The 18254-nt window shown below is 38.4% G+C and overlaps 1 protein-coding gene across 1 annotated transcript in view; it reads left to right on the forward strand.

The window, feature by feature from the left end:
- LOC311271352 (uncharacterized protein) overlaps positions 1-17608 on the forward strand; it is a 31100-nt gene extending 13492 nt beyond the window's left edge. Inside the window, exons 19-36 of the mRNA XM_084376967.1 lie at positions 940-991; positions 1396-1517; positions 1754-1894; positions 11034-11285; positions 13380-13413; positions 13713-13755; positions 13892-13956; positions 14049-14123; positions 14242-14297; positions 14386-14494; positions 14869-15015; positions 15167-15234; positions 15327-15424; positions 15648-15778; positions 15929-16002; positions 16098-16181; positions 16305-16472; positions 16560-17608. Of these exons, the coding sequence (XP_084233093.1) occupies positions 940-991; positions 1396-1517; positions 1754-1894; positions 11034-11285; positions 13380-13413; positions 13713-13755; positions 13892-13956; positions 14049-14123; positions 14242-14297; positions 14386-14494; positions 14869-15015; positions 15167-15234; positions 15327-15424; positions 15648-15778; positions 15929-16002; positions 16098-16181; positions 16305-16472; positions 16560-16694 (1854 nt within the window). The 3' untranslated portion in view covers positions 16695-17608. The remainder of the gene's footprint in view (positions 1-939; positions 992-1395; positions 1518-1753; positions 1895-11033; positions 11286-13379; positions 13414-13712; positions 13756-13891; positions 13957-14048; positions 14124-14241; positions 14298-14385; positions 14495-14868; positions 15016-15166; positions 15235-15326; positions 15425-15647; positions 15779-15928; positions 16003-16097; positions 16182-16304; positions 16473-16559) is intronic.
- The last annotated feature ends 646 nt before the right edge of the window (positions 17609-18254 follow it).

An 18254-nucleotide genomic window follows, 5' to 3' on the forward strand; every position in this document is an offset into this window, starting at 1 on the left:
GAAATTGCAACTGTAAATGTATTTTATCACTACCCAAATAGCGTCAGTGTATTTTGTTATACGGAGCAATTTCATGTTTAGTCAACATGAGAATTTGTGTAAAAGTCTGAGCAGCAGTACTGCTGATAACCACAGGGACATTGTTTTTTGGTGATGTAAATGTGTTGATTTCATGATTATTAACTAACACAGGCAAACTACATGACTGGAGAAGTATTTCTGATTTTTTTTTTTTTTTTTTTTGGTGACTTGAGAGCAGATTGCTTTACGGTTATTATTTTTTTTTCTTATAAGGAAAGCACTTTGGCACTGAATTTGTGCTTTCCAAAACAGAGTACAGCTGTTGTCCACTATTTTCTTTTGCATGTAGCCAAAAACAAAGGCTTAGTATGAACACAGTTTCTGTCAAAATATTTGCATGCCACTGTTACTTACTTAATTGTATGTCTTATAGGCATAATATGCAGGATTTGTCCGTTTCGGTTTGTAAATAAACTAAAGAGTGAATGAAGAGTGAGCAGCAAAAAACATGGCAGTGAATCAGAGAAATGAAATGTTGTTTCTGAGTGCTTCACTCCGGTTACGATCTAAAGCGCACGTAAGCACACCCAAAGCCCCTCAACCCTCTGAATTTTGTGTGATTACAGCCAAAGTACATGCTTAATATTGTGTGCTGCTCTGCCTGTGTGTGCGCGTGTTGCTCACCCTGCCCTCGGTCAAACAGTTCTGAAAGCAGATTTATTTAAAGAAAGTCCTGCTTATTATGCCTGTAACCCCAAAAGCTCCTCATGCCGTCTCATCCTTCAGTTGTCTTTGTTGTCTGTAAACTACTAATAAACCAGTCTCCTCTCTTTTTAGCCCACCCCTGATTTCTCTCCCTCTCTGATCCCTGTATCGACCGGATGTTTAACCACTGCAGTGTTTCTTTATGTAATATAGGGCTACATTCCTAAAAGCAAATGGGAGATGGACACATCTGAGGCAAAACTCGGTAGGTATTTTTTAAATATTGGGCTTTATTTTACGACCGAGTTTGATTTGTGATGTTTGTGATGTCTTATAGCTGTGTAGCTTAGTTTTTTAATTGTGTATGTCAAGTCCATGAGAAGAAATGATCCCATCTGTGAACCATGACCTGTCTCAGTGCACACAGCATGACATGACTACAATCTAAGATAGTAATGTTGGAATTGCAAGGTGCTTTACATTTAACACGTTTAAATACAGCCCACTTTTGTTTTGTTACTGAGAGAATGAAAAGATCAGGTTCTACATATAAGGCCTCAAGATTGGAAGAGTTGAAGCTGGCTTTTAATGGATAAATTAATGTTAGTGTGATTAGTTTAAAGTTTTATTTGGAGGGCAGACCTGAACAATAATCATCCATTCATGCAGACAAATTGGACGGTCTGAGGGGCAGTGGGAAGAGGAAACATGGAGAAATGGCAGGACTGGATGACTACCTTCAGCTGCCAGACGACTATGCCACGCGCACATCCGAACCAGGAAAGAAAAGGGTAAATTGACACACTGCCCTACAGAGTTGTTTCTTTGGTCATCTTGAAATATTTTAGTTTTCCAGTGCAGCAACAAGAAAATACAAAGTGTAAACATCCAGGTACTCCAGTTTGGAAATACAACATTGTGTACAATATTGAATGTTACACAATATAACTGATTCATCTGTAATGATGCTCCTTGCTCCATTCCCTGGTCATAACACAACACCCCGGTTGCTCTCCTTTTTCTTCAGGTGCGATGGGCTGATCTTGAAGAGCAGAAAGAGGCTGATAGAAAGCGTGCTATCGGCTTTGTGGTGGGTCAAACGGACTGGGAGAGAATAACGGACGAGAGCGGACAGCTGGCACAAAGAGCTCTCAACCGCACCAAGTATTTCTAAGAAGATAATCTTATCCCTCTTTTTTCCCCTTCATTAAAAGGTATGTATTTTCTTTTTTTGTACAATATTGTTAGCATGGATGTAGATGCTATTGATGGTTTAGAAGAGTAATTTAAATATTTTTGTAGTAATGCACTTTAAATGACTTGATGGCCTTTTCTTATGACATGGCCTCCGTTGAAATTTTAAAACCACTTTGCAGATTTCTTGTTTAATCCAGTTTTATCCCATTTTTTTTTAGCAAGCCATTTCTGCAAAAAGATTTGTATTTGCACAGTAGATTAAAAAAAATGGATGTTTGATTAAGGGAATATATTTTTACTCATGGAAAAAAACTGTAATGACCTCTATGATGATACGAATACAGTTGTAACAGTATTTTTAAAGGGATCGTTATCAGAATGTCTGAATATACCTGATTTTGCATAACTTTTATTTATTGGGACTTTAATTGATACCACAAACAGATCTTTGACCCGTTATCAATTTCTTTTTCTTTCTGCAGGTGTCCAGAATGTGAAAAGACCGAAGCTTACTTGAGATTCGTCGAGCTGACATCATATAGTTATCAGATTGTTAGTTATTTTATTGATAAGGATACAGTATATTTTTTCTTATTTTAAACACTGGTTACATCAATAAATTTGTAGTCTATGATTGCGTGCTGCATGTATCCTGTATTTTCTACTGTTTCTTGCTATTTGATACTCTTCATGCTTTCTGTACTCTATACATGTAGCACTGTTTCTTGATCCATGCAAAAAAGACAATAAAATTTCACAAAATTGCCTCCTTGGGGAGTAATCATTTAGGCTTCATCAACAAGAAGTGTATTTGTTTGCAAGTCAGTATAGAAGCATAAATGCAGACAAAACAATATAGAATTTGAATGACTGTAATCAGGTCTAACACTGTATATGGTTAAATTTGGAGAATGTAAGTAAGACAGAAAATAAACGGTAACATGATATACTGTGTGTTTTCATGTACGTGTGAAATGTCCACTCTTTTCTGTTGGCTTAAATTATAATACCAAGCAATTGCACTTAATAAGAAGGTGCCAATTTAAGTCCTAAGCGAAATAAGTATGTGCTTGTTGCAGAATTTTCTTTGGTTCAGCTTATGGTTTAAATGAGTTAACGATTGTCAGAAGATGGTGTGTATTGAAGTGTATGTTTGCAGGACTGACCTCACTCTGTTTATAACCTGGAGGTATAATCAGAGCGTTGTAGTTAATGTAAAAAAGCTCAAGATGCAAGACTGTCCCATTGTGCAAGAAGTTGTCAAGAACTCTCAATTTCCAATGATACCAAATTTGTTACGTTGAACGACGGGAAAGTAAAGTAAAAATTTAATGTTTGACAAATCTTGGCTGTACGCATATTTGTGGACAATCTTCAAGTTAAAAAGATGTTTTATAAAAAATATATGCTCTTGCTTAGAGCAATATTTTTTAAATATACAGTGGCACACGTGTACCAGAATTTGCTTGTTTGACCCTTGTTCTGACTCACTTAAAAGAAAATATCCCACATTGAAGTAGTTCTTGTCCATTGCAGCAGTTCTCTGCGAAATTTCATTAAAAACAGTTCAGTGCAGATACCTGTGTGCATATTTCATATAATTTATACCAAGGAACCAAATTCGGTCTTACTGAGTATGATCATCATGATTAATATGTGGCAATGTAAGCAGACGCATATTTACTTTCTGAAATACATATTTTGTGTACCAACTTTGCACTTGTGAAGCAAAAGGGTCAGAATTTTTAACACATGAAGATTTTAATCTGGATTATCAACAATTGAAGACGAAGCAAAGATCATCAGTTCTGATCGAAGACAGAACTGCTGATGAAGAGCATGTTTGATTTGGACAGCTGGCCACAGTATATCATTTGGATGGATGGAGTTTCATGGTACGTATGGAAGAGAGACAGAAACACTTTTACTTTAAGCAAAATGAAAGATAAGACAGATAAATACTCATTCACTAATTAAAGAATGTATGTATTTTCCATGTTATATATCCTGTACTGCTGAATATTAAACATTTTTATTAACTGGTGTGGACATTGTTTTGTGCTTCTTTTAAAAAATGCTGCTCTAACATGGAGAATGTGTTGTGTTGCACTTGGTGACTGCAAAGTCTGTTTCACAGTCATACAAAATGTATTATTGCTACATTATATGACTGATGTAGCAAAATACATATCTAAAACTACCACATGACGCCTTTGATAAACCCAGCCGATCTAACCGTTTTTTACAATATAGCAAGTTCTTCATTAAACAAAATATTTTTCTAATCAAGACACGAGTAAGTCCACATTGTGACATTAACCACTGTGGCACACGTGGTCTTCTGATTGGTGATCATCCAGAGTGATGATTTTTGAATTCAGCAGGTACATCACTGTCCAGTTTACAGATCACCTTGTAGATTGCTTTCTTCCATGATGGATCACGATCCTTGCCCACTGAAATGGCAACGTAAAATTCTCTCAGTGTAATCTCAGCGATTTCCAGGAATCTGTCAGGTACCTGTAAACCCACAGAAGATTAAAGACATTAGCTGCCATACCTTTAACCTATATTGTTGATGCACCAGTGTAATGTGTGTTGGTATTGCAGATTGACATATTAACATAAGTAGAATTGAACTGAGCAAATCAAGGTAAGTCATGGGTCAAAATGACCACAGTCCACTGTCAAAGACCTTTCAGCACATGAGGAGACACTGCACATGTGCTGTTCAGATGTAATATTGTGTGATTCCCTACTTGCCAACATAACCTTTTCCAGAATGGTAACGCTCACCTGGAGTCACTGGTCTGGAAACTTAACAAGTGAAAGTAGTGGTCCCACACACTGTCGGACAAGAGCATTTTTGTAAGGCAAAGTAAAATAGCCTGAAATGGTTTTCAATGTTCTTAGTCTTTTCTGAAAATATCCCTGTCTATGAAATCGTCAATTCTCCATTCTTGCCCTTTATTAGCTGACGTACGCAGATATAGATGTATGCTGTTCGCTAATAACAGCTGACTTACCAAATATATATATATAGATGTAAATAAGGTGGCAGAATCAGTTCTGCCAAATGTTTTTTTTCACGATTTACAATAACTTGTAAACACCAATTTAATTTTTCCCCTTTTGTTCATGCCTCAGTACATGCGACAGCTTTGGTTTACGGTATGTTTTAGCATTGTCAATACGCCCATTTAAAAGAATGGAACATGTACATAACTATGTTTCTTTCTTGTGAATGTGATATCCCAGGGATGCCTCAAGGGAATTACTTCAAATTTGGCGGAAAAAATGCCCACTTTCACAGAAAGGATGAACCGATTGAAATTTGGTGGTCATAGGTCGAGGTTACTGTGACCTCACGAAACACATTAACAGGTGGCTTAAGCCATTGGAACCAAACATGGTGCACGTGTTTGGATGCTAACGCCTAGCCTAGCTGTCTGGAGGTATTCTGCCACTAGGGGGAGTCACTGATTCCAGACGTTTATATCTCATAATTAGCTGTTCGTTTTTGACTGAAATTTTTGTCCCATGTTCAACGGTCATGTTCAATTCAATGTGTAAAATTTGATCCCATTTGGCAAAAAAAAAAGGCAGTGATCTACAAGCAAAAGCATTTTTTTATCTATACTGGAGTCAAAACCTCCAAAAATCATTTTCACTGTAGGTCCGAGAGCTGAATTCTTCTTTCAGCACCTTCAGTTAATAATGCTACAAAAATTGACAAAGACAGTCTCTAGATCCTCTTTCTGCTCTTTATTCCTCCTGCCCTGCTGTTATGCAGAGTTGAAGGTTTAACGTCTCTACAACTTATCAGAAAACCAAACCATAGCAGATGGTGATATTACAACAGCTTACCCATTTGTAGTGGCTCATTGCTTTTGAAATTTTGTACTGATTTTGTGTAATTGTTTCTGACCCGACATCTTTGACATTTCATGCTGAGTGTTATCACATAATGATCTCAATTTTCACTTGAGAGAAATTTATCAAAAATACTTGAGGATTTCTTAAGATCAGTGACTCCTAATGAACAAGTGTTGATTTTACAATCAAATTAAATTAAATTAGAATTATTCATCAGTTTCATTTGAATCTATCCATTCATTTTTGCTGATCATCTGGGTCCAATTGAATAATGCATAATTAATTCATTGTATCATCAAAATGTGTGATCGTGACATGTGTATTAAAATGAGTTCTATGTTAGAATAAAAAGACATTTAATGTAGTTAACTCTTCAGACACCATGTTCAAGCAAATCGCTTCTTGTTAAATTGAGTACTTTTTGCCTTATTGCACATTTCGCAAAAAATACATGCCATAAAAATATATTTAAGATACTTATTAAATTGAATCGACATTCTCCTCCAGGTCAAATTTAGATTTTTATCTCGCATGAATTTGAATTTCCTAAAACATAATATCAATGCTGAGAGTTGCCATTTTCATATCGCAACTGCCAAGTCCATCTCTCAGTTTTTACACTGTAAATAAAATATTGAACACAAAAATGCAACAACACATGACTGAAAATAAAAACAAATCAAGGTAACATTTTGAATATTTTCTCTAAAACTAATAGTGGTAAATATTCAAACTTTACAGTAGAGAAGAACTAGTGACACAACATACTCATTGTGGCATGGACTTCATAGTATTCTTCTTTAAGTCATGCGTTTAAGTCAGCCAGCCTGTGTTAATCAGCTGTGTTCATTATGACAGTATTTACTTTTATAAGTAATTAAATTAATAAAACATTTTTTTTGTATGTGAAAAATGTGTCGGTCTGTGTGGAAGAGTACATGTAAGTATGAGAATGTGTAATCTAAGAATGTATTGACTGACCGGCTGTGATCAGTGTGCGTAAAAAACAGGTAAACATGAGCAGTATTTAACTGCATTATCAGCAAGGAAGAAATGCTGATCACAATGACTCGCTCACCATTAATTACAGCATGTATCCATGCACATGAATACATTGTGTCCTTCAGAGATTAGGCTTTATTCTGCTGAGAGTTGACTTACAAAACTTATTACTGGCTTTATGAAGTTATGGTCGACCAAAGAAAGAAGAAAAAAGAAACATCTTAATGCTTTGCATGTCGCATGTGATTAAATTCACATGTTGGAAAAGTTTTTAAAAAATAATTAAATGTAAAAATAAAAATTGATACATTTTAAATATTACCCACCAAGCACAAATACATTTTTGAGGTTTCTGTTATATCTATATCTATAATTGTCTGTATGTGCTGACATATCAAATATAGAGTGTTAATACATGCAGGACCTCTGGTGTTATTGAAGCATCCCTTTAAATTGTTATTGCTTGTTCTTCACCTCTATACTTGCGGTAAATAGCATACATTACAAAAGCAATTCACACGTGATTTATATAACCTATAAAATATCATCAAGACATATTACATTAATCTTGTACCTGTCCGTTATTGATTTCTCTTGAAATTTATACCAACTACAAATGATAATGTGAAAATGCAGTGAAGTGGACAGATTGAAAATCATTTTAGTCTTTGGTATTTATATTAAGAAATATAAAATATAAAATACAACACACACATCCAACAAAAGTAAATCATGCACATGAGCAGACTCAGAATAAAATGACCTCAGTGAAAGCAGAAAATACATCAAAATTAGCTGAGTGATAAAATCTTTGAGTAGAGGAACAATAATTGTAGTGTGCGGTATCAGTTACCTGGAAGTCATTGGCTTTGTTGTAGTGCATGTTGAGAGCTCTAAAGAGTTCTGATTCTCTCCCCACAGTCAGACTCCTCACGTCGGCCACTCCGTCAATCAGAGCGTGTCGGGCAAACTTCTCCATCTGGATGTAGTAAAACTCCCTGAAGTTGCTGAACCACTTGATGAGCTGAGAGGTGATGCATCGCGTGAACTGAGGACGTAACAGACAAACAGGTAAGTGAGTCCACGTTGTCCCTGTGTCTATTAAACTGTAATTAATTTGTTGTTATGTGAGAGAGAAGCTGCTCGACATGTTTTACATGTTAATTTAAAAATGTAAAACATGAATAAACTATTTTTATCACATCTGTGTTTCCCTTTTGCAAATGTTGTTTTACAGAAATGCAATAGTGATGTAAAGCTGTTAATTCTGGTTGCTTGATCATGATGCTGTTGACAAATAAAAATCAAAAAGTAAGAACTTGTTTCGAACTGATCCTTTATTATGTAGTGACAGGGATGCATTATGAATGCATACAACTGGTTTAAAAACCATGGACATTTTCACAATGCTTTTTGGTTTAGGTTAAAGATTTCTTTTTCTCAGAAACAGCAATAAATGTGTTCTTGAATGCAAAGTACATTATCTTTCCCCAAGATTCTGATGAATGTTAAACATCTGTATTTTTTTACAATGAAATTAGGTCATGTTTTGTAAATATAATTCATGAAAATGAACTGTGCTAGTGCTCATTATTGCCAGTATTTTCTCACCTGCACATCATGGAAACACATCTTCAGTACCAGAGAGCTCGGGTAGCGAGTGTAGAAGAACATAAGCTTTGCTTTCTTCAGATGATTTGTAGTCAGACCCTCCTAAATGCACCAGTGTTAAGGATTTAAAAAAAACATACATCCTGGACATACGAGACACAATGAGTTTTCTTTATAATAGAGGCAGGAAAGCAATTTTTTTTCTCCAAGAAATCATTACAAGGCCAGACAAATTGACAGAGACGAGATCAAAGCGTATTTGTTGTATTCTGTAAGGTGTTGAAAATTGTTGATGAACCAACAGAATGGATTGTACTTAGTGATGTCTAAAGGCGGCTGCTTCAGAAGCAACAATAAGGAAAGACATCAAAGATTTTTGGTCACTGCTGATTGCTACCTTAAGGCGCAAGAAAACAAAATTAAAGATGAAATATTGGACTACACCAGTATAGACACTTGTAAAGGATACATTCAGTATGTACAGGTTGTTCTTCACCAGGCTGTCGGACTCGACCTTGACGTGAGGGAGACACATGCCTTGCAAAAGCACGGGATCCATCGACACAGTACGAGTCTGTGGGCTTCTCACAGATCGAGAGTTGACCTTCGATCGCACTTTGACCGAATTCCAATGTGCGTCGAACATCTCGAACTTTGCTTGACCGACTTCGGAGCATCCATCCTGCAAGCATCTGAGGGCGTGTTGGCAGGTGGTGTTCTGATTCTTCTCTGACAGATCTTCTTCATGCGGAGCAGAGTCATAACTGAAGGGGATCGGAGGTTTGGGACGCTGGTGAGCTCTTAATCTGGATTTGAGGATGAATTTGTCTGCCCTTTTAGGTTGAGGCTTTTGCACGACCAGAGACAGAGCTTCAGTTTGGACATCTGGGAGTTGCACCTCTGCGTCCCCACAACATGAAAGTGTTGCTTTTTCATCTTTGCAAACTGACGACTGAAGAGGCACATCAGTCCTTAATTTCCCCTCATCGTTTGCTGATGTCTGTAGAAGCGGCATGCTTTGGAAAATAGAGTCGACGCTCATACTGACAGCTCTGGACAGTTCGTATTTTAAAACATCCGCCATGAGCTTTATTCTCTCAGGTTTGGATTGGAAGTAGTTCATCAGCTTCACCTTCTTCCATCCTTGATATTTTCTACTTGAGCTGCTCTCAAACTCTCTGTATGAATCTGTACATGCGTCCCTTGGAGATATTTCCGGAGAATTGTTCCAGGTGGGATATTTCTCTTCGTTACTACTGTCAGTAGTGTCGGTTCCTCCATCCACATGGCTGAATCTTTTCCTGAGTTGTCTGAGGTGCTGATGCTGACTCTGAAGCAGCTTTCTCGTCATCTGGCTGTGGCTTGCGTTGCCAGATCCACGTCTTTCCTGATGTAAAGGAAGTTCTTGAATCCTTTCGTTTTCCTGCATGCCGTCTGACTCCTCATGCTGATTTATCGTCACATCTGAGCCATGCATACCAGGAGAGCCGGTCATGCCTTTAATGATATTTTCTACTCTTGCTCGCTTTGCTTGATGGCCGCAGTCATGCTGGCCGCAAGAACTGGATGCAGGAGATGGATGCCTTCTTGCGGATAAATGTCCAGTGTCTCTGGATGCGTTGAGCTCCATCTGGCTGGAAAAGATCGAAGCTGAACCAGCAGCACTGCTACTGTAATAAGCACTCTCTGGTAGCATTTTTATGCTCTCCATGTCTTCGTGTAAGGTCACAGGAGGACCTGACACATCTGAATTTGACTGCATGGGATCAGGTCGAAAAGAGGAGAGGTGCTCGGCAGTGCAGCCGTCAGGGCAAATGTTGCCGGAAGAATACATAGCTTTGCTCCAGATACTTGAATTCATGCCTGTTGGGATAAAAAGAAGAAGAAGAAGAAAAACACTTAATGATGTATTAATTATGCAATGCAGGTGTTGTAAGAAATGAAAAACCTAAACGAAATAGTAACAATGGAAACCAATACGCAAATAAAAAGCCTTGCAGATAAATACTAACAAAAATAAAAGTCTTTTTCCTGGCTATTTATTTTATTCAAGCAACTGATTCAACTTATCAGTGTTGTAGATTATTACATCTGTTGAGAAAACCATCCTACTGTCTCTGTCTGATGTGACAGAGTGAAAACTAAAAACCTGCAGCTTTGATGATAACAATACAATATCATACAGTCACAACCCACCTGTTGCCTGTCGAAGAGGACCCCGAGGAGGCTGCAGGTCTGGAGCCTGCAGGAGGAGAAGAGACTCAAGTATTTGTACTGGTCCATCTGAGAGCTCCTCCACAAACCAGGGGGTGTGGTCTAACATTCTGACCTATCCCACCCCTACCTGCACATAATACCATTCAATATTTCATTTGAACCGGACAACCCACTGTTAATTGACTACTAGAGGCATACATGTTGAGTTTTCACTTTCAATTGTATCCATTTATTATCCTTTTATCGGATCATTGCTGTTGTTTCTGTTGTGAAAATATATTTGATGATTAAAGGTATGGATTCAGATAATGGTACAGTCCTGTTCCCTTTCAATTAATGTTTTTATTTTATCGCGAAAAGAAATCCCTTTTTTAATTCGCCCTATTTAAAATACCAGGCTGTAGTTTATGGTGTTCAGCATGATTTTTACTCAGTTCCGCTCTCAGCTTCCACTTTCCGATACCTCGCCCCCCCCCTCTCGCCAGCCGCAGTGGTTCCTCCCACTCGCACCGCCCCGGCTCCTGGGAGCAGCGAGCTTCCGTACCGCTCCTTCAACCGCTGCCAAGGAAGGGACACAGCCGCCAGCTAGCGCTATGTTATCACGATCCAGATGTCTATCCCGGACGGTAGGCCGTTCTCTGTCAGCGGTGAGCCAGGTAGGTTGGTAAAAAAAGAAATAATCAGTGAACTGAGCCTGTGTGCTGACTCTGAAACGGTCTGGACGGATTAAAAGAGGCTAGCTGTTAGCTAGCTTTCAGCAGACGTTAGCTTGTGTAGTAGGGCCTCACTTACCAAGGGCAGACAGACCCTGACAGCTTCACAGTCTGCTGGTGAGCCCAACGTTTGAGAAGGAGCTGAGAACAGTATGACGATACATGTCTGACTATTTAAAAGAGGTTTTAATTGAAGATAAAAGTTGCACTTACTGTTTGCTTTAGCCTGGAAGTAATAACATGACTAGCTAACAAACTAAAAAACTAAAACATCTGTCCCCTTCAAGCTATCTTATTGTTTACTCATCAATAATCTCTGTAACTGGCTTGACACTGCACAAAGCGGTCGTGACAGGCTAATGTTTGCATGCTATGGTGCCCTGTAAGCTTAAGATGTAGGTGTGTGCAGCTGACCTGATAGAAATAGCCTGTGTTATGTTAGACATGTATGTGCCTTGAGGGGGTAACGTGACTTTGCCCTCACAGGTTCAGATGTCTTGACAGTGCTGAGCAGTAGTAAAGCTGAGGGTACTAACTTATGTGTCTTGTCAGCTGATAGGAGTTTCACATCTCCCTACTTAAGAGAAACTATACTGCTGCTAATGTATTATGTTCACAGTTGGTAGTTTATTAGGTACACTTGGCTGAAAGTAATGCAGTCTAAAACAACAGCTCTGCAGTAAAGCCTACATTCATGAAGGTTACAGTGTCAGTCATTTTGGTGGCTGCAGTTTCTGGTGCTGTTGCACTGTACTTCTCCCTACCGACTGGTGTTTCTATTATTGTGTCCACCACTTCTATTGCAATATGGACTGGCTTAATAACAGAAGCATCTCTCCGTCCAATACATCTCTGTCCAGCAGCACCACAAACTACAGCCACCATAAAGATAGATAACACCTCTAAAACCTGAACATTACAACCTTAATGAAGGTATGATTTACTGCACGGCGCTTGAATTATCCTACAGTACTTTCACCTAATAACCTTGTGATCTTGTGAAAGAATCCATCTGGAGTTTTGAATAAGGCAGCCACTCGAGTGGAACAGTTTGAAAAAGTTAATGCAAGAAGACCGAAGTAAGAGTGATTCATCAGCCAGTGTGTTGTTGTCCCGAGTTGTCCCTGTGAGAGTACAAACAAGTACTTCACGGCTGCATGCTTGCACATGCGTTCATTCACTGTAGATGATTAGGTCCATTTCTGAGAACTCCACCCTCCTCTGGCGTCCCACATATTGCGTTACGATTGTAACCGACACCACCAGACAACCATCCAGAGCTAGAAGGCTTCTTCACGAGAGGCGCTGCCCTCAAAGTACCCACACAAGTGACTCATACCATACAGCTATGCAGCGTAGTTCACTTTACAGCAGCCTGGTTTTGTCAGCATTGGAAAATCCCTTAGTTAAAGTGAAAGTTAAAGCTATTATTATACTATAGGTAGTAGTTGTGTGAGTCATTGAGATGTACTTACTGAGATCTGAATTTTCTCTTTGATTCATAACAATCAATCAAGGTCCCCTTTGGTATAAGCCTCCCAGATCTTACTGCATTTCCTCTTGTGGTAAACTTAGTCAGTCTGTGACTGTGCTGAATGATGCATGTGCAGAGTTTGACACTAGGAAGCTGTTTTGTCCACGTTGGCTCTGGGAAATTGTGTTGGGCATTTATCACTATTTTATTGGCATTTATAGAAAAAATGGTCCGTACATTAACCGATAATGAAAATAAACGTTAGTTGCAACCCAAATGAGTTGGCTTCGTGTCAGGCAAGATGAACTGCAGAGCAAGTTTTTAAAAGCGAGATTAATCTGATAATTTAGAAGACTTAAAGGTTACAAGAGCAGATTAAGTAGGCTCCCAAGATTTAACTAGGTTTAAAGGGAAAGCAGGCTATGTGTTGATGTGCTCTTTCAACGTTAAGACATGTGTTTTTAATCTCAGTTTACACTAATGTGATTTTAAAAGCTGCCAACACGAGATATAATTAGATACATGTGAAACTGATTTTTCTTTTTTTCTTTTTATCTTTTCAGGCCAATAATGTGCTCGTCCGACAAAGTGTATCAGGTAAGTGTGCGTCTAACTAAGTAGATTAGACCTTTAGATTTGGATTTGAGGGACCGCATCAATAAAGCTGCATCTTTATTTTTTTGCTCGTAAATAAATAAGCTCTAAGAGTGGATCATCCAAAACAGAATTAGTAATGCTTCATGAATGGCTGAGATGCCTCAGGATACCGCAAGTGGTTAACTGCAGCTTTGAGAGAACTCCACTCATGTCTCATGTTGGAGCCTCAGGAGAAGCAGTAGTTACAGCTTTGGTTGATTTTCTTTCTTCTCTCTCCCTCTTCTTTTTTTAATCTTCAGGCCTGTCTGTCTGCAGCCGGCTCATTTACAGGAACTCTCAGCCGTAAGTGCTTTCTCCCATTGTTTTGTCTGTCTTTGAATGCCATTCAGTAACTACTTCATGTAGAGAAACTTATCAGTACAATGACGCTTTGTCAGTGTAAGATTTGTCTAAAAATAGTTTTTTCCCTGTCTTTTAGATGTGAATTTCCATCATCATCGAACGTCTTCCACATCAGATACTTCAAGACGTCTGCTGTTCACAGTATGTGTTGCAACAATCCTCAGCATTATGAACTGACGTTGACTCTGCTCAGTGTTTAACTCACAGCAGCTGTTGTTTTGTTTTCCGTGCAGGAGATGAGGTAGTCACAGTCAAAACTCCTGCATTCGCAGAATCTGTTTCAGAGGGCGATGTGAGGTGGGAGAAAGGTTGGTATAAATCAACATATTATAGGTTAAATATTGTCAGTTCTTCAGAGGTGCTGGCGTCCCATATTGTATCACCAATGAGCCAAATGTTGAAATGCGTGTTCTTTCATTGTTTTAGCCGTGGGCGACTCGGTGACAGAAGATGAAGTGGTGTGTGAAATTGAGACTGACAAGGTATGAACGAGCGGGACCAAATCCTCTGTTTTCCTTTAACAGAAAAAAGAGAGAAAATTCTCTAAACGTTTGTATTTTGTTGTTCCAGACATCAGTACAGGTCCCCTCTCCAGCTGCTGGAGTCATTGAGGAACTGCTGGTGCCTGACGGAGGGAAGGTAGAAGGAGGAACGCCCCTTTTCAAACTCCGGAAAGGAGGTAAACAGTTATCACTTAACAACTGCATTAATCAAACGTGCAAGTTTTTATATGCTGATGTCATTTCTGCACAGTTTTGATATTTGACTTTGTTAAATAGAAATTATTTTTTCTTTTCTTTTAACAAAAACCCAATGATTGTTGATGCTGAGAACCTAATAAACGTTTTGAAACAATAAAACGTAGTCGAAATAAGCAAACTTGAAACTAATACTAAACTCAATTGGAAACAAAAATTAAAAACAAGGACTTCCACTATAACTATGCCCTGAATTAATAAAAATGTATGATTTAAAATGTAAACAAGTTGATACAAAATGTGTATTTTGTGAATCATTAAACCCAAACTACATTTGTTACCTCTGTTTCCTCAGCTGTTGCTGCCAAAGCTGCTCCCTCCCCAGCGGCAGAAGCACCGGCTGCAGCCCCTGCACCTCCACCAACTCCACCTCCAGCACCAACCCCCACTGCCATGCCTCCAGTGCCCCCAGTGCCATCACAGCCTATCCAAGCCAAACCTGGTATGTTTCCTTCTCTTGCATATAAAATTACATTCTGCAGAAGGCATTTATTATTATTATTATTATTATTATTATTATTATTATTCTTGTTGTGCAGTCAGATCTGCTTTTGGATCTCAATGTCACACTCTGTATTTCTCTCTCCATCAAGCTTCTGCTGTGAAGCCCACTGCTCCAGCACCAGCTCCTCCACCAGCAGGAGTCAGAGGAGAAAACAGGGTAAAAATTTAATAAGTGTTTTTTGTTTCTTTAATTACACTTATATAAAAATATTAAAGGCAATGTTTCACAGATAATTTGTTTTCCTTCAGGTGAAGATGAACCGTATGAGGTTGAGGATCGCTCAGAGGTTAAAGGAGGCTCAGAACACCTGCGCCATGTTGACCACCTTCAACGAGGTGGACATGAGGTGAGCCACGGCTGCTCTCGAAAAGCTTATTCCAACCCTCTTCATGGTATTTGCATTGATCGAGCCAGTAAGAATTACAAGCCTCACTACAAACGAACCTGACTCACATGGCAGAAGTGTGTAATTTGCACCCCAGTGTCACACTGTGATCATCGTATTTATCTGAGTCAAGAGGCTTCTCTTTTTAAACAAATATGCTAATATATTGTAAATTTTGCTTCAGCAACATTCAGGAGATGAGGAAAGTCCACAAAGATGCTTTCTTAAAGAAGCACAACATCAAACTGGGTTTTATGTCTGCGTTTGTGAAGGCTGCAGCACACGCTCTGACTGACCAACCTGCTGTCAATGGCGGTAAGACAACGTGCACTTGACTTACACGTTTTATTTTTGCTTAAAATGTAACTTTTCTCTCTGTTGTGTAGCAGACATAGCCAAATATTATACTTTTAACATTTCTTTTCTTTTTCACAAAATTGAATCCCAAATTGTTTTCAACTACAGTTATCGATGACACAACCAAAGAGATTGTCTACAGGGATTACGTAGACATCAGTGTTGCTGTGGCAACACCAAAGGTAAGACTTTAAGATCTACATTTTTTTGTAGAAAAACTGTTGCTGCTATATGCTCAATAATATTTAATACACTTGAATATCGTGCATTTCTTTAGGGGCTCGTTGTACCAGTGATCCGTAATGTTGAGACCATGAACTTCGCTGACATCGAGAAAACCATTAATGCACTGGGAGAAAAGGTAAAAAGCTTCGTGTGAGATAACTGTTTTTAAAACTATGATGAACAATCTGTCCTCGATTTTTGAATAAGCTGAAATTGATTTACTTCACAAAAATGAGAAAATCCTTGCTGTCTGCCTCAGGCTCGTAAAAATGAGCTTGCTGTTGAAGATATGGACGGAGGCACCTTTACCATCAGCAACGGCGGCGTGTTTGGCTCCATGTTTGGTACACCCATCATCAACCCCCCACAGTCTGCCATCCTGGGCATGCACGGCATCTTCGACCGACCTGTGGCCATCAATGGCCAGGTGAGAATTGTGTGTCCACAGATACAGAAACAAATTGTTCATTTAACAATGGAAAGAACAATGAAAAACTTCTTTCTGCTTTGACAGGTCGAGATCCGGCCCATGATGTATGTGGCGCTGACGTACGACCACCGACTGGTTGACGGCAGAGAGGCGGTCACTTTCTTACGCAAGATCAAAGCGGTGGTGGAAGATCCACGAGTGCTGCTTCTGGACATGTGATGTCTCTACCGAAACATTACTCTCATTTAAAGATAGCTCGGCTAAATAAAATAACGCACAAGTCGCACAAAATCGCCAAACACAACCACAACTACTGTTGTCTTTTTTAACTGTTCAGTCAGAGTGCAGCGGGACACTGAGGCTGTGTTCCAAACTCTATATGGAGCTCAAAACGTGGTATTATCTGTAGACATTACATTATGCGTAAAAAAAAAAAAACAGGCTTAAAATGTTAAAGATAACTCATTCATGGGTGTGTTATTATGCCCATGTCCTCTTGCAGTAGATAAACATTCGCTTGTCACAGTTGTGTAACCATGAAACAAAATGGCTTCTCCAGGCAACAGTTGGCTGCATGATATTCTCCCCTGCTCATTAGTTGGTGCTCCTGAGCCAGTTTTTCCACAGCAGGGCCAAGCAGAGCTCACTCAGATTAGTTCAAGATGTTTTGAATGTTAACACAGGATTGACTGATATCTTTGTTTGCTGCAAACGTCTGGAATCAGCGACTGTTCAGTTATATTCCTGCTTCACACAGTCATGTACGTCCTGTCCCTTTATTTTAATTTGTGTTGAACCTGCCAGGCAGATACTTTGACCATCGAAATCTGAAAATGTTGATCAAACTGTTAAGAGCTCTTAGTAAAACAGTCCCACATGATTTCACTGTTCATTCACAGAAACTGTACAAAACACAGAGCAGACACTATTTTTCTTTTTTTTTTTAATGTACTTATTGTTACTTTTGGAGCAAAATGTTTGGAGTAATGTTCAAAACGCACATCTGGTAGCAGGTTTTTATGTTGAGCTCCACTGTTGGGTTTTCATTGTACTATCCTATACATAAAATACTTGTATCTATTTAAAGAAACAATTTTAAACATTAAACATCTCAAGAATTTTATGTACTAAAACTTTTGTCTTGCATATGTTTTTTTACTATATACATACTTGTTGTATTACTGTTAGTTCAACAGAGATTTATTTGATCTGAAATGATTGGTTGATTAATTTATCAATTGACTAATCCATCAATCTGCAACAATTTTGATAGTCTGTTAATCATTTAAGCTACGTTTCAAGCAAAGTGTTGCTTCAAGATTTCCTCCTAAGTTTGTCTTATTTAATCAAACTGAATCTCTTGATTATAAATGTTTGAGTTGCAATGATTAATTGATTAGTTGTCAACTATTAAATTAAAAATTAACAATTTTGACAATTGATAACTGGGTTCGTTTTTCAAGAAAAGTCAAATTTCTGATTCCAGCTTCTTTAAATGTGAATATTTTCTGGTTTCTTTCCTTCACTTTGACAATAAACTGACCATCTTTGGGTTGTGGACAAACCAAGACATTTGAAGCGTCTTTAGCTATGGGAAATACGATCGACATTTATAGACCAAAAAAAACAATACAAAAATGATTGTTATGTGCAGCCGTAGGATTGTTGTACACACAAGACATTGGAAGATGTCATTGGGCTCTGGGAACTTGTGATGGACATTTTAAACTATTTTTTGAAGTTGTAAAGACCAAACAGCTGTTAACAATTATGAACATA

The sequence above is a fragment of the Pagrus pagrus genome, assembly GCF_965226575.1.
Source record: "Pagrus pagrus genome assembly, chromosome: 16".
NCBI lineage: Eukaryota > Metazoa > Chordata > Actinopteri > Spariformes > Sparidae > Pagrus > Pagrus pagrus.